Source organism: Phragmites australis, chromosome 5, assembly GCF_958298935.1.
Source record: "Phragmites australis chromosome 5, lpPhrAust1.1, whole genome shotgun sequence".
Classification (NCBI taxonomy): Eukaryota; Viridiplantae; Streptophyta; class Magnoliopsida; order Poales; family Poaceae; genus Phragmites; species Phragmites australis.
The window spans coordinates 4,973,807-4,987,263 of NC_084925.1; the positions used below are offsets into that span (position 1 = coordinate 4,973,807).

General features: G+C 45.0%; 1 protein-coding gene across 1 annotated transcript; it reads right to left on the minus strand.

Moving 5' to 3' along the window:
* Positions 1 to 285: 285 nt before the first annotated feature.
* On the minus strand, positions 286 to 5,868 carry LOC133918540 (biogenesis of lysosome-related organelles complex 1 subunit 2-like). Its single transcript, XM_062362452.1, has 2 exons — positions 5,683 to 5,868; positions 286 to 773 (listed from the first exon to the last, which is right to left on the minus strand). Exons 1-2 carry the CDS (start codon positions 5,779 to 5,781, stop codon positions 504 to 506), a joined length of 369 nt encoding a protein of 122 aa, XP_062218436.1. The 5' UTR covers positions 5,782 to 5,868; the 3' UTR covers positions 286 to 503.
* Positions 5,869 to 13,457: the final 7,589 nt, after the last annotated feature.

Below are 13,457 nucleotides of genomic sequence, written 5' to 3' on the forward strand. Positions count from 1 at the left end.
AGCAATGATATTTCAATTCAGTCTTAAAAAAATTGAAAATTGAAATTCAGTCGGAAGAGGAATTGTGCGGGTTGCACGTTGAGGACAAAGACAAAACTGCAATTGGCAGTCAGTCCAGGTTGCAACGATAAGAAACATGGGATGCCAAGTTGCATGTGAAAGCATTCAGCTCAAGAATTTTAGTGCCAGGCTTCAGAACAATTCCAGTGCCTCCACATGTCATTGACCGGTCTCATGCAGCCGATTCCATGGATCGAAAATTTGCAGGAATCTTGGCAGCATGCATTTACACTGGAAAATGCCACTTCAACCATTGCTTCAGAGTTACACAACAGGGACAGGTTTCTTGTGAAACAGTTGGCCATGATTAGGGTCTGTAAACCTGATTGTAACGTTAGCGTCCATGGCATTATTTTCTCATCCACAATTGAACTTTTACTCAGACCAGCTCAAATGCCTAAAGAAGAAACAGAAGAAGATCTACAACATGTTCTGGAGAGGAATTATTGTGTTGAAGCGGTGTGATGGGCAGACTTGACCTTCTTCTCCAAGAGGGAGACATGCTTATCGAGCATGGACACCACTGCCTCAAACTCAGTTACCTGTAGATCTATTGCATCAATCTGCGATATATACTCATCAAAGCCTCGATTCTTCTCATTTAGCTGCTCTACAAAGACCCGCAGACCAGCAGCGACATCTCCATAGTTGCTGTATTCCTGCACTACACGATCATTCATCTTCTCAAGTAGAGCTAGCTGGTTGTTCGTCCCCTGAAAAGGATGACAACCATGTAAGGAAACCAATGTCCGGATTAATAATAAATTGAAATAGAAAGATGCTGTTAAAAGCAAATGCAAGTGTACAGCAAAACCAACATATGTTTGACCACACCATCCTACCAAGAAATATTAACGACAGTTCAACTTCCATACCACATGGGGGGGGGGGGCTCCAACACCTTTTATTTCAAAGACAAGATTAAGAGAGATTATAAATCTCTTAATCTTTAATGAGTATATTACATTTTTGAAGTTATTTGGTTTACCCTTAATCTGTCAAAGCATTCCTCTATCACAAACAGTCAAGCATACATAATTTGTTGCTCAATTTGTGGTACTAACATTTCTTTGGTGAATTTAAAAACAATATCACTCTTTGTGTCAAAGCATTTCTCTATCACAACCGCAATTCATACATTGCTCAAATTTTGGTACTAAAATTTGTAAGCGAATTTGAAAATAATATCACCACTTGATGGTGACCAAAAAGATGTATTGCACATAGCAGTCTTGATAGGAAAATACGTCTATCTTCCTACCTCTTCCTTGCTTGCCTTGTTGGTGCGGAGTTGACACGGATCCTCTGCACTGAGGAGCTGCAGCAAGTCCAATTGTTCACAGTTGGGTTCCTTAACTCACGGCGAACCGACGTGGCGCTCCATCGACCGACGACGCTGGACGATGCCATCACGCTGGCCTGCGCATACAAGCAACGACTTCTGCTTCTGACCACGACTGACGCGGGAAGCAGCCGAATCGGTGGGCGCGCACCACCACACACGCTACCGCGCAGCTCTGCCCACCACGGCAGCTAGCGCAGCCAGCAACATGTCGATCGCCTCGCCTGCGAGCGGGAAGGCCAGCGCACTAACGGCGTCCCTTCCTCATCGTCGCTTAACACCCGCTGAGATGGCAATCCGTCACGAGCAAGGGTTGTGCTACAATTGCGATGAGAAATTTGTAGCTAGCCACAAGTGCAAGCGGCTCTTTATCATCGAGGTCAGCGGATCCAAAATCGACGAGCCGGTCGAGATGCTAGCCGCCACAGTGAAAGTGCCTAAGATATCTCTGCATGCACTGACCGGGATTCGAACACACGCGTTCCGCACGATGAAGATCTACGTTCAGGTGGGAGAAACTACTGTTAAAACCTTGCTGGAGTCCGGGTCAATCCACAATTTCATCGACAAAACCATTGCGCGCCGCAAAAGCGTCCCCATCAAACCACGCGCAGGCATCAGTGTTGTCGTGGCTAATGGGGACCACATATGGAGCGCAATGGCGAAGCAACAATGCGCCAAGATGCTACGACAAGGGATCATCCGCCCCAGCTCGTTGGCGTTCTCCTTATCAGCTCTCCTCGTCAAAAAGCGAGACAGGTCGTGGCGCTTCTGCGTCGACTACCGCACCTTGAATGACGTCACAATCAAAGACAAATTTCCAATCCCGGTGGTCGAGGAGCTGTTGGACGAGCTACGCGGTGCCAAATTCTTCACCAAGATGGACTTGCGCTTTGGGTATCATCAGGTGCTGATGCACTGAGATGATGTCGAGAAGACCGCATTCCGAACACATCAAGGCCTATTTGAATTCTTGGTTATGCCGTTTGGGTTGACGAATGCACCGGCCACCTTCCAGGCACTGATGAATGATACGCTTCATCCGTTCCTATGCTAGTTTGTGCTTGTATTTTTTGATGATATACTCATCTACAGCTCATCTTGGTCGGAACACCTTTGCCATGTGCGACAAGTATTCCAGACACTACAGGCTCACCACCTCTACCTCAAGCGGTCGAAATGCTTCTTTGGGGCGCCGTCGGTGGCCTACCTGGGCCACACCATCTCCGGGGAGGGCGTTGCCATGGACGAACAGAAAGTCCAGGCGGTTCTAGCCTGATCAGTTCCAATATAGGTATGGGCAGTGCGAGGATTCTTGGGGCTGGTCGGCTATTATCGACGCTTTATCCGTGACTATGACGCCATCGCAGCACCACTCACCAAGTTGCTCTACAAGGGGGGCTTCTCATGGACATCGAAGGCAGAATCGGGGTTTCGAAACCTGCAGCGCATGCTCACATCCGCTCTGGTTCTGCAACTGCCGGACTTCGACAAGGCGTTCATTGTGGAGTGCGACGCCTCGAGCTCGAGATTCGGCGTGGTGCTCCATCAGGGCGGCGGACCGATGGCGTTCTTCAGCAGTCCTATCGTGCCCCGGCACGCCAAGTTGGCGGCCTATGAGAGCGAGCTAATAGGGTTGGTGCAAGCCATTCGCCATTGGCGACCCTATTTATGGGGCCGCTCCTTCGTTGTCCGCACTGATAACTATAGCTTGAAGTTCCTCCTCAACCAACGTCTGTCCACGATCCCTCAACATCAATGGGCAAACAAGCTCCTCGGCTTTGACTTCCGCATGGAATACAAGCCAGGCGCCACCAACATTGTGGTCGACGCATTATTTCGATGTGACGTTGAGGTGGGAGTTCAACTCATGGCCATATCAACGACTAACTTCACCCTCTTCGACGACCTACGACAAGAAACGGCGACGGATGCTACACTACGGGCCTTGCGCAACAAGATCCAATCAGGAGAACGTTAGGGTCGTTGGGGCCTGTGCGATGGCCTGATCACTTTCGACGGGCGCATCTATGTTTCAACCACTTCACCGAGCTTGTCCTCGATCCTAGCAGGCGCGCATGGAGCTAGGCATGAAGGCATTCAGAAGACACTCCACCGTTTGCGAGCTGACTTTCATGTACCAAATGATTGCTCCACGGTTCAGGACTTCGTGCGTGCCTGTGTCACATGCCAACGCAACAAAGGGGAGCAATTGTAGCTAGCCGGACTCTTGCAGCCACTGGAGGTGCCCTCTGCTGTCTGGACGGATGTCGCCATGGATTTTGTCGAAGGACTTCCACTAGTACATGGGAAATCGGTCATTCTCACGGTGATCGACCGCTTCTCCAAATTCGCCCACTTCATCCCGCTTGGCCACTCGTACACGGCTCATTCCGTGTCCAGGGCATTCTTCGAGGGGATTGTGCGGCTGCATGGCATTCCCAGCTCCATTGTCAGCGATCGAGGCCTGGTTTTCACTAGCAACGTTTGGAAGGAGTTGTTTTGCCTCATCGGTGTCAAACTGAACCTGAGCTTGGCTTTCCATCCATAATCGGACGGACAGTCAGAGGCAGCCAACAAGATCATCATCACGTATCTCCAGTGCTTCACAGGAGACCAACCGCGCCAGTGGTTGCAATGGCTGGCCTGGGCGGAATATTGCTACAACACGGCATTCCAAGCTTCATTGCGCACATCTCCGTTCTGAGTGGTATATGGCAAGGAACCTCCGTCACTGCGCGCTTATGAGCCGAGGGCTACAAGGGTGCCGGCCGTCGATCAACATTTCACAAATCGGGACGAATTTCTTGTGGAAATTCAAGAGCGTTTGGAGCAAGCGTAGCAGCATTATAAGCATTTTCACGACCGTAAGCATCGGGAGCTCACGTTCGAGGTCGGGCAATGGGTCTAGGTTCGTTTGCTTCACCGACCTGCTGCACCTCTAGACGTTTGTGGCCATGGAAAATTGGGGCCTAAGTTCTATGGTCCATTTCGGATCAAGGAACTTGTGGGGGAGGTCGCCTACCGCCTGGAACTGTCGGCCGGCGCTCGCCTCCACGACGTGTTACACGTTGGCCTTCTGAAGCCTTTTCACGGGACACCTCCGGCCCCGCCTCCACCTCTACCGGTCACCCGCCACGGCCGGGCCTGCCCAACTCCGTCCTATGTCCTCAAAAGCAGATTGACCCGCGACTACCAAGAGCTATTGGTCTAGTGGGCGGCCAACCGGCGGGGGATGCCTCGTGGGTCGACCTCGACGAGTTCCAGCAGCTCTATCCTACCTTTCAGATCGAGGACGAGCTGATTGTCCAGGGGGGAGAGATGTCATGTGGGGCAAACATTACGAGCGACGCCGAACAAAGAAGCCAGAGGCGGCAAAATAGTTTGTCATGTGGTTTGTTAGATTAGATCAGCTTTCGGTTAGAGATTGGATTCATTAGTCTAGGTCGGTTTAAAAGATAAGAAGCATTAGTTCAGATTATGGTTAATTAGTCAAGGCTGTTAGGGTCGGCTCTTGCTACATATAAGCAGGGCATTGGCAGTCCTCAGGAATTAAGAAGGAAAATACATCTATCTTCCTACCTCTTTCTTGCCTACCTCAGTGGTGTGGAGTCGACACGGATCCTCCGCACCGACGAGGTCCAGGGCCACGCCCTTAGACTTCTCATGACTAACTGCTACTGGTGCCAAAGAAAGTTAACAGACAGGCATTCACTTATGCGCATCAGCAATGCAATATCCTCTGACCTCTGTGACAACTAAACTGTAGATACTTCCATTTGCCGCCGGACAGCAAGAGGTTTGGAGGCTTCGAGGTACCACCCATCATTAGAACCCAAGTGTTAGCAAACCAATGTGAGTACAGCAATGGGTACTCCTGGACATGGCAAATTTAGCAAGTATCTAGCCGGCCAATAGGCAACAGTGTTCTTGAGTCAGCCAAAACATGCATCAATCTAACTATGCATTTTGAAATGACTGAGACTGCCATGAAAAGACAACTAGGGTAGCAAGATTCTACATTAGGGTTACGTCATGATTTTCTTCTTCAAGAACAAGGTGCGGCATGATTCATCGCGTTTTCTTATCAAATCAACACCCAACATAGCAATCAGACATGTGCCGTTCAAGTCTCACTTCTCCTACGCCCCATCGTATAATTGCAATTACCCACAAGGACGCCACAATTAGTGATCTAGAGCAAAGAAGGGCGCGGAAGATGGAAGACCGCGAGGGATTCGATTCGAGTCGGGGGGGGGGGGGGGGGTGCCGGGTGGGACCTGGAGCTCGCCGCGGACCATGAGGGTGACGTTGGTGAAGAACTCGGTCAGCGAGTCGGCGAGCTCGTCCCGCTGCCACGACGCTGCCGGGTTCGCCATCGCGGGCGCTAGCTTCCTCCCACGCCGCTCCGTGCACCGTCTCGGTCTCGGATCGGAACCAGGCCTAGCGTCTGTTGTCTGAGGCTTGGAGCAAGGTCCGGCTCACAAGTCCAGGCCCAGCATCTGGTTGGTGGTGTGCTTTTCCGATCGTGGATTTTTTTAGATTTCGGCCCTTTCCAAAGACTTTTTTTTTACGCATGGACATACATGGAACAATGTCAAAAAGGGTCAGGCATCATGACATTTTGTGTCGTATTGAATAGCATGATATCGTAATAATTGATATTATAGTAGCTGTCACATATGATCTTATAAGTTTAACATAGAAGATTATACGTGACAGCTATCAATAACACTAAATATCATGATGTCGTGCAAAAGAGTTAATTTTCAGAAATTATTTTTACATGAGTCTATTTGTAGAATATGTTTTTAAAAATATCAAAATGTAAGGTTTTCAGTGTTTGTTTTTCGCCTCCCTCGCTGGCAAAATTAACCTTTTTACATTCTTTTCGTTGCTCATTCTACAAGTGTCACTCTTTTCATTGTACTTAACCATTTGCCATTGGAGAAAACTTCTTACTGGTGTGCTTTTGACCCCCCTTAGCAACGCCACTCAAGTGCGAGAGTAAGAACTCGAGCGGCTTCAGCCAAGTGAAAGGAGCCATTTCTCCATGAAGATTGAAGAGAGTGTCGTTTGAAGAGTGGGCATCTGACAGACTGCCGATAGCGGAGCGGACGATCTGGGAGCCACGGCAGCCGCACTGGGAAGGCCGGCGGCCGCGATCCAGAGGCCACTCCGCTCGGCTCCCCGCAACTCCTGGTAACGTTCGCTTCTCTTTTGATGTCAAACTACAAACTTGAGATCGTTCAAGGCTTAATATGATGTTTATTTTGTATAAATACACTATATAATACTTAATTTATCATATTAAATTCTAATCCAATTTAAAATATACTAATATAAATTAATACTCACTAATTGTACGCTAATATCATCACTGTCGCAACCTGTCACAGGGAGAAACGGAATCCGTGTCCCGAGAGCCAGGCTGCAATAGTAATTTTATATCTGCTCATTCAGGTTCTCGCTCGTGTGCAACCATTCAAACAGCCCAAAGCTACTTTAAAAAATGCGAGCCATGGCTGATGCATGCTACCAAACAACCCTTGATGGCGCGGTTCGACCATGTTCATCAACCCCCTTGGCACTATGTGTGAGCCTTAGTGAAACTCTTGAAGTCCATATTGAAAATGCATATAAGTCTGTATTGTTTAATTATGTTGATCTCTCTAATTTTAGGAATTAGTGTTATCACCCTATAGTTTAGTCATTTGAGATCAAGCCTCCCGCATGCAGGTCATTAAACATGTCAAAAATGTACTCCTTTACATGCAGGATGATAAATTTTCTTTATATTGACTTCAAAATTTTGAATTCACAGACCATTCTAGATGATTGTACCATTTTCATACCACAATACGAAAATTTAATATGGAGTCTTACTAACTTTTAGGAGCAAGGCTGCTGCCTGCTACTCTAGAATAATTCACACTTTTCAAACAGCACAATTTTTGTTTCGGAACTCATTTTGGATGATTTCCAGTGTTATTTTTTCTTGCTTAGCATACCACAGCAGCATATACCCAACCAGAATGTGATCATCAGTTGCATACTTGCATATACATTAGCGTGCACAGAACACTAACCAGATTCAATTAGGGATTTTACTTCCAAGATCCTTCTCGCTAAACTATGTGTTTGCTGCTAAGTTTCTGCCACAGGAACAAGCTATCGGTATCGGATGATAACTGACGATCAAAACAATGCATCTGTTGATAGCACGAAGGTGCAGATATAATCTTACGAGGCGTTCATGCTTTAACTGGTTTTCTTGTGGTTGATGATGATACATTGAATCAACATACATCTGCAGAAACTAAGGTGCGATGAAATCACGCCGGGGTGGTGGTAGGGAAGAACAGCTAGTAGAATTTGATGTTTCAAAGTAGGGATGCAAGCGAACAGCCCACTAGCCTGCATTAGAGCTCGCAATACTACTCTATTTTCCACCCAATAGTACAAAAGCGAATAAAAATATAATTATTATAATTAAGCGAGCCTCAAAGCCAACCAGTCCGCCTAGTTTGCATCCCTATTTCAAAGGCAAGTTTGCTTCCTTACAAGCAATGTGTTTGCAGCAATCCCCATACACATAGATTGCGAATTATCGAAGAAGGAAACCAGGGACAAACTTAATCCCTGAATACTTGTTGAATGACTAATATTTTGCAGTTTGCAAAGGTATAAAGCACTTGAGAAATTTCTTAACGCGCCTGATGTGGTGCTGATTTGCCATAGTTGAATACTGGAGACACGAAGGAATGTGTAGACACATCTTGTCAACGGGTCCTTCCATCAATTGGAACAAAGAGGTAGCTGTCATGTGTTTGGAGCTTTTTTTTTTTAACTTAACCGGTTTTTTAAACTGAACCGGCGAAGAGATGTCCGTTATATTAATAAGAAAAAAAACCTAACAGATAAGTGCTTGGTTAATTAAGAAAAACCAAGCAAAAATCATGCAGCAGAGCGGACTACGAACTTAGCTAAAAAGCTAGATCTAAAACACCACAATAATAACAACAACATTAAAAAACGACTATCAAAACGAACAGACAGAAGAAAAACCACAACAACACCATTTTAGAGTGACCCGTAAGATCTGACGACTCAAACGGCTACATATAAGCTTAAATGCCAGTACTAAAATGATCCGAAAGAGTATAAATAGTTGTGGGAAAGATGATCCATCCAAAACGACAAAATATTTCACTTCGATGCACCCTGGACCAATCATATGTTTGGAGCTATTAGGCAACTGCTATTTCTCATTGCTCCTTTTTAGATAGTTATTTATGTATTGTGGGTTGGTGTTGCCGGAATGAGTCATCTGTGGGGTACGTGAAAACGGAACGATCCAACTGCAATAGGGAAAAAAAAATGGGGTCTGTTGCTGGGGGTTTGAATAACAGAAAATCATGCAAGTTTTAGTATTCTGTATTGGTTTGGAAGTATCCAATTCACAAATGTCCAGGAGACATATGCGCTTATTTGCATCTGTCAACTACATGCCTAAACACTGGTCTAGCTCCTCCATTACCGGACAATGATTGTCTGGTTCATGGTCGCTCTCAATGGCGTGCAGAGTCGCCATGTCAATGTAAGGATTGGGAGCATTCTTGCGTCAAAGCTACTTGGATGATTACACGTTTGTCTAATCATCCTGTTGATAACTTCCAACTGGCTTGAGTTTCATTTTTAAATAGGACTACTAATTTCATTTCGCTACTGCATCTGAAGCTGAAAGATATACGCCCATTGAAATTCCACACCGCTTATACCTCCGTGCACGCCTTGTTCTTGTGTTTCAGAGTTTCAGGCAAGAAGAAAATTGCGGCGGAAAGGTGCCACAAGATAGTGTTTATGCGCGTTTGAGTTATATTATTTACTTCTTTCAGTGATTTGATATCTCTAGTTATTATAAGTGCTTTGTAATATATATATATATATATATATATATATATACACACGAAACTTTATAAGTTTACATTTTATTTACACATCTTTTGCATAGTCTTGTATCCTCGATGTTTGTATTATCAAAAGGGAAGTGCCCAAAGATATTATACAGAAATATTCAACAAAGGGGGGAGAAAATTGCATTTGTCTAGAAATAAAAGAAAAAAAATAGAATATGTGCAATCATTAAGGAGAAGCATGTGTTATTGGATTTTTAAGTTTTCTTGCTCTTTTGAGTTTTTTTAGCTCGTCTTTACCTCTCTTAAGGCTTTTGCAACCTTTCTTATGCCAAGTGACATATTTTGCTCTTTCTCGAGTTTGGTCACTTAGATGAGTTTATCTTAATTTCTTCAAACCAAAATCTTTGTATTTTGAGGTTTGTCAATGCACTCATCAAAGGGGAGATTGAAATGTGACTTAGTTTACTTGTTATGAGTGATTGACATTGATATTATTTGGCTTGATGACCTTCGGTTTTGCATGAGCTTTGATGTGATTTGAATTATTTTGGGATTTAATTTGGGTATATTAATTATGGACTAACTGGAATTGGAGTTGGAGATATGTGTTTGCTTGTCTCATGGTGCGCAGGTGATGGATGCAACTTGACGGTCTACGATGGAATGATCAGAGCCAACCAGAGTGATTCTAGCTGAACACGTGGAGGTAAAGCAAAGCATGAAAGGTGGATGGAGACGGCGTGTTGACAAAATCAAGCGAAGGTGATACCGGTGCAAGTGACAAAGCAGTTTGAGGGATCAAGAGCGGGAGAGACTTAACAGCGGCCAGGATCGCATGGTGGAGTACACACGTTGACATCGAAGCACTTGCTTAAGGTGTAAGTAAGACAGCGAGTCACGTTTTGAGAAGCGTGCAGGAGGTTTCGCGGTTTGGCCTCAAAACCGTGAGAGAAATGGAGGAGTACGTGGCACCATCGTGAATCTTACGTCGAGGTGAAGCTAAGTCGTGAAGGCGCCGTAGCCGTCCGATGAATGGAGAAGAAAATTGACCAAAATACCCTCGGTGGTAGGTAGGAGTGTATTACAAGAGATAAGTATTTTGAAAAAAGCTAAAAAACTTAGGAGTCAAGTTTTCTAGACCTATAAATAGAGGGGTAGGGCTATGAGAGAGTTTGAACTAGCCACTTAAGCCCTCTTGTGTCACCCATTTGAGAGCTTAGAGCTAAGTTTTAAAGGAGAGAAAGATGAGTGCTTAGCATATGTAAAATAGGGTCGATCTCTTTGAGTAATAAAGTTTATGTTTTTGTATATGCTTGAATTCCTTTCGTTCTAGTTTCCATCTGGTTCCCTTGCAAGTTTTTCATTTTGGTTTTTGAGCTAAAAGTTTAGCACCTTGTAAGATTATTATTCTTGTTGCTAGAGGTATAAAATTCACATACACATTCTTGTGTGATGGAATCTTGAATTCCTTTGTCTCTAGACAATCAACTTGGAGAGTTTTGTTGCTCGGTGTTCATCTTTTCTTGTTTCATTACAAGTTGTGATCTTTTGAGTACTAAGACACATGGATTGATCTTAAATGAAACATATGGTTCATATACCATCCGTGGAGTCGTGTTGCCTCAATTTTCTCTTATTAAAACTTTTCTCTATTTTTACTTCCGCTTGAGTTTTAATGTGTATTGGGTTATCAAAATAGGAGAAGGTTATCGATTTTGTAAGAAATTTGTTGCAACGCCTTTTCACCTCCCCTCCAGTCGCCAATCTCGTTCCTACATTTGGTATCAGAGGCGGTTTGATCACTTGTTGACCTTAACCGGCTTTGTGATCTATAGGCGACATGGAGAGAAGTGGGAAGATTCCGCTGTTTTCGTACTAGAAGGTGTGCATGGAAGCTTATCTCTTAAGCCAAGGAAGTGCAATTTGGGAGGTAGTTGATTCCATCTACGAGATCCTTGCTGCTCACACGACTCTGGTTCAAATTAAACAGTATGAGACTAACAACAAGGCCATAAATATTTTGTTCACAAGCATGAGTCGGAATGAGTTTGACAGGGTTCAGCACCTTCGTACTGCCTGATAGATCTGGACTACTCTAAGTATCTTTCACAAAGACACTAATCAGATTAAGGCCAGACACCAAAGTACATACAAACAAGAATATCAAATGTTTGTGCAAGGCCCTAAAGAGTCTTTGGATGCTATGTTTGCTCACTTTGATGGAATTGTTAGCAATCTTCGATCAACTGGTATTTGCCCCTATTCTGACCACGAGAGAGCGATCAAGTTTCTCTATACTCTGAATCTTAGCATATGGGAAGTGAAGATCTCGAGCATTGAAGAATCATCAACTTACGATACATTAACTTGTGATGAACTCTTCAATAAGCTCAAGTCCACCGAGATAGCCAAGGTGACTCAGATTGGTCTTGGAAATCCACTGTCTCAGAACATGACTTTGGTTTCTGGACCTACGGTAGTAACCAGTCTGGATTTGGTGTTTCTTGTGCTAACACTTTATCTGGTGGATTTGCTTTGTCTTCCTTAGTCTCTATTACAGAGGAGCAGATGGATGTGCTTGATGATGAGGATCTTGCACTGATCGTGAAGAAATTCACTCGCTTCTACAACAACCGCCGAGACCGGAGGAGGGGCAGTTCCCGTGCCTACTTTGAGTGTGGTGACACCACCCACTTCAAGGCAGACTGCCCCAAGCTCAAGAAGAAGGAAGGCCGCAACCACGACTACAACAAACACAAGAAGAAGAACAAGAAGCCCTTCTTCAAGAAGAACCATGACAAGATGACCAAGAATGCGGCCAATACGGCTTCTAGGATGTTCGTGGTAGCTCTCAACGACATCGACACCTCTTCGAGGAGAGCTAAGAGAAGGATGAACCATAAGTGAAGAGCAAGAAGAAGGCCAAGGACCTCACCGGCCTCTGCTTCATTGCTGACGACAACAACGACAGTGACCCGAGCCTAATCCCTCCAAGGTATTACCTTCCTACGACTAGCTTTCCATCCAAGTTGATATCCTGAATTATACTCTCGTTAGCCAGGATAGGTTACTTAAGAAATCTATACATGAGTTGAAGAAGCTTAGACCTAAGTATAAGTCTGTTTCTTTTGAGCTTGCATTGCTTAGGTCTAGGTGTGATGATGAGGACTGTGAGAGTTGTTTGGTGGTTATGATAGAACTTGCTAAGCTTCACGCTTTGCATGCTCAAGTTGCCAGTTGACTTGAGACTGCTGAGAAGAAGTTCTCTGAGGAGGAGTCTAGATCCACTCTCTTAGGCGCCTACATAAATTGTCTTTTGCTTGCAAAAGATGTTGAATTGAAAGCAGTGTGCATCAAGGAGTTGGAATCTAGATTGGTGAGTGCTGGGAGTTCGAAGGATGTGCAGCTGAACTGTCCCACCTGCATCATCTTTCAGGACAAACTCGGGTTAGAATGCAAGTTGAGAAGTTTTTAGCCGAGAATGAGTGTCTCCTTTCTCTAGTGGAGAAATGCTCAGAAGGTAAGGGCAAAATAAATTTGATCTTGGCCAAGACCAAGATGTGTGCCAATAAGACGGGTTTGGGTCTTGGATTGGTTTTGAGAAAGTGACTTACAATGGGGAGAGTAAGATTGTTTTCACCATATCTACTACCCTAGAAGTTGAGAAATCCAAAATCAATACCACACCACAACTCAACAAGAAGAAACACACACCACATCCTACCAAGAAGAAGCCCGCACCACAACCTATGAGAGCTTCATAGTCTCAGATGAGAGCCCCTGTGAGAGATCCTAGAGTGATCGACATTCGAGTTTCCAGAAGACGTTATCACTGCACCTACTGCTAGAGAGAGGGTCACTTGATTGGGTTTTGCTTTCACCGTAGGAGGAATGAGCGGCGTGAGTGGGAATGGAGTACTCAGGACATGTACCGCCCTCTTTGTTGGTGTACATGAGCCTTTTCCTCGTTCCTACCCACGAGTCTCTAGCGCTTTTCAGTCTCTTCCTAGAGGTGGTTCCCGGCGTAGATTTTACTATGACTCATATGATTTTGATCCATGTAAGAGGCTTTGAGTTCTAGCGTTTTGGCAGACCACATTTTTCTCTTCATGGTTCTCGCCCTTAGCGTACTAGTG

Excerpts from the sequence above, each read along its gene's own strand:
- LOC133918540 (XM_062362452.1), bottom strand. The coding sequence starts at position 5,781 with ATGGCGAACCCGGCAGCGTCGTGGCAGCGGGACGAGCTCGCCGACTCG. Across the intron at positions 774-5,682 it reads TGGTCCGCGGCGAGCTCCAG|GGGACGAACAACCAGCTAGC; the intron begins GTCCCACCCGGC and ends CATCCTTTTCAG.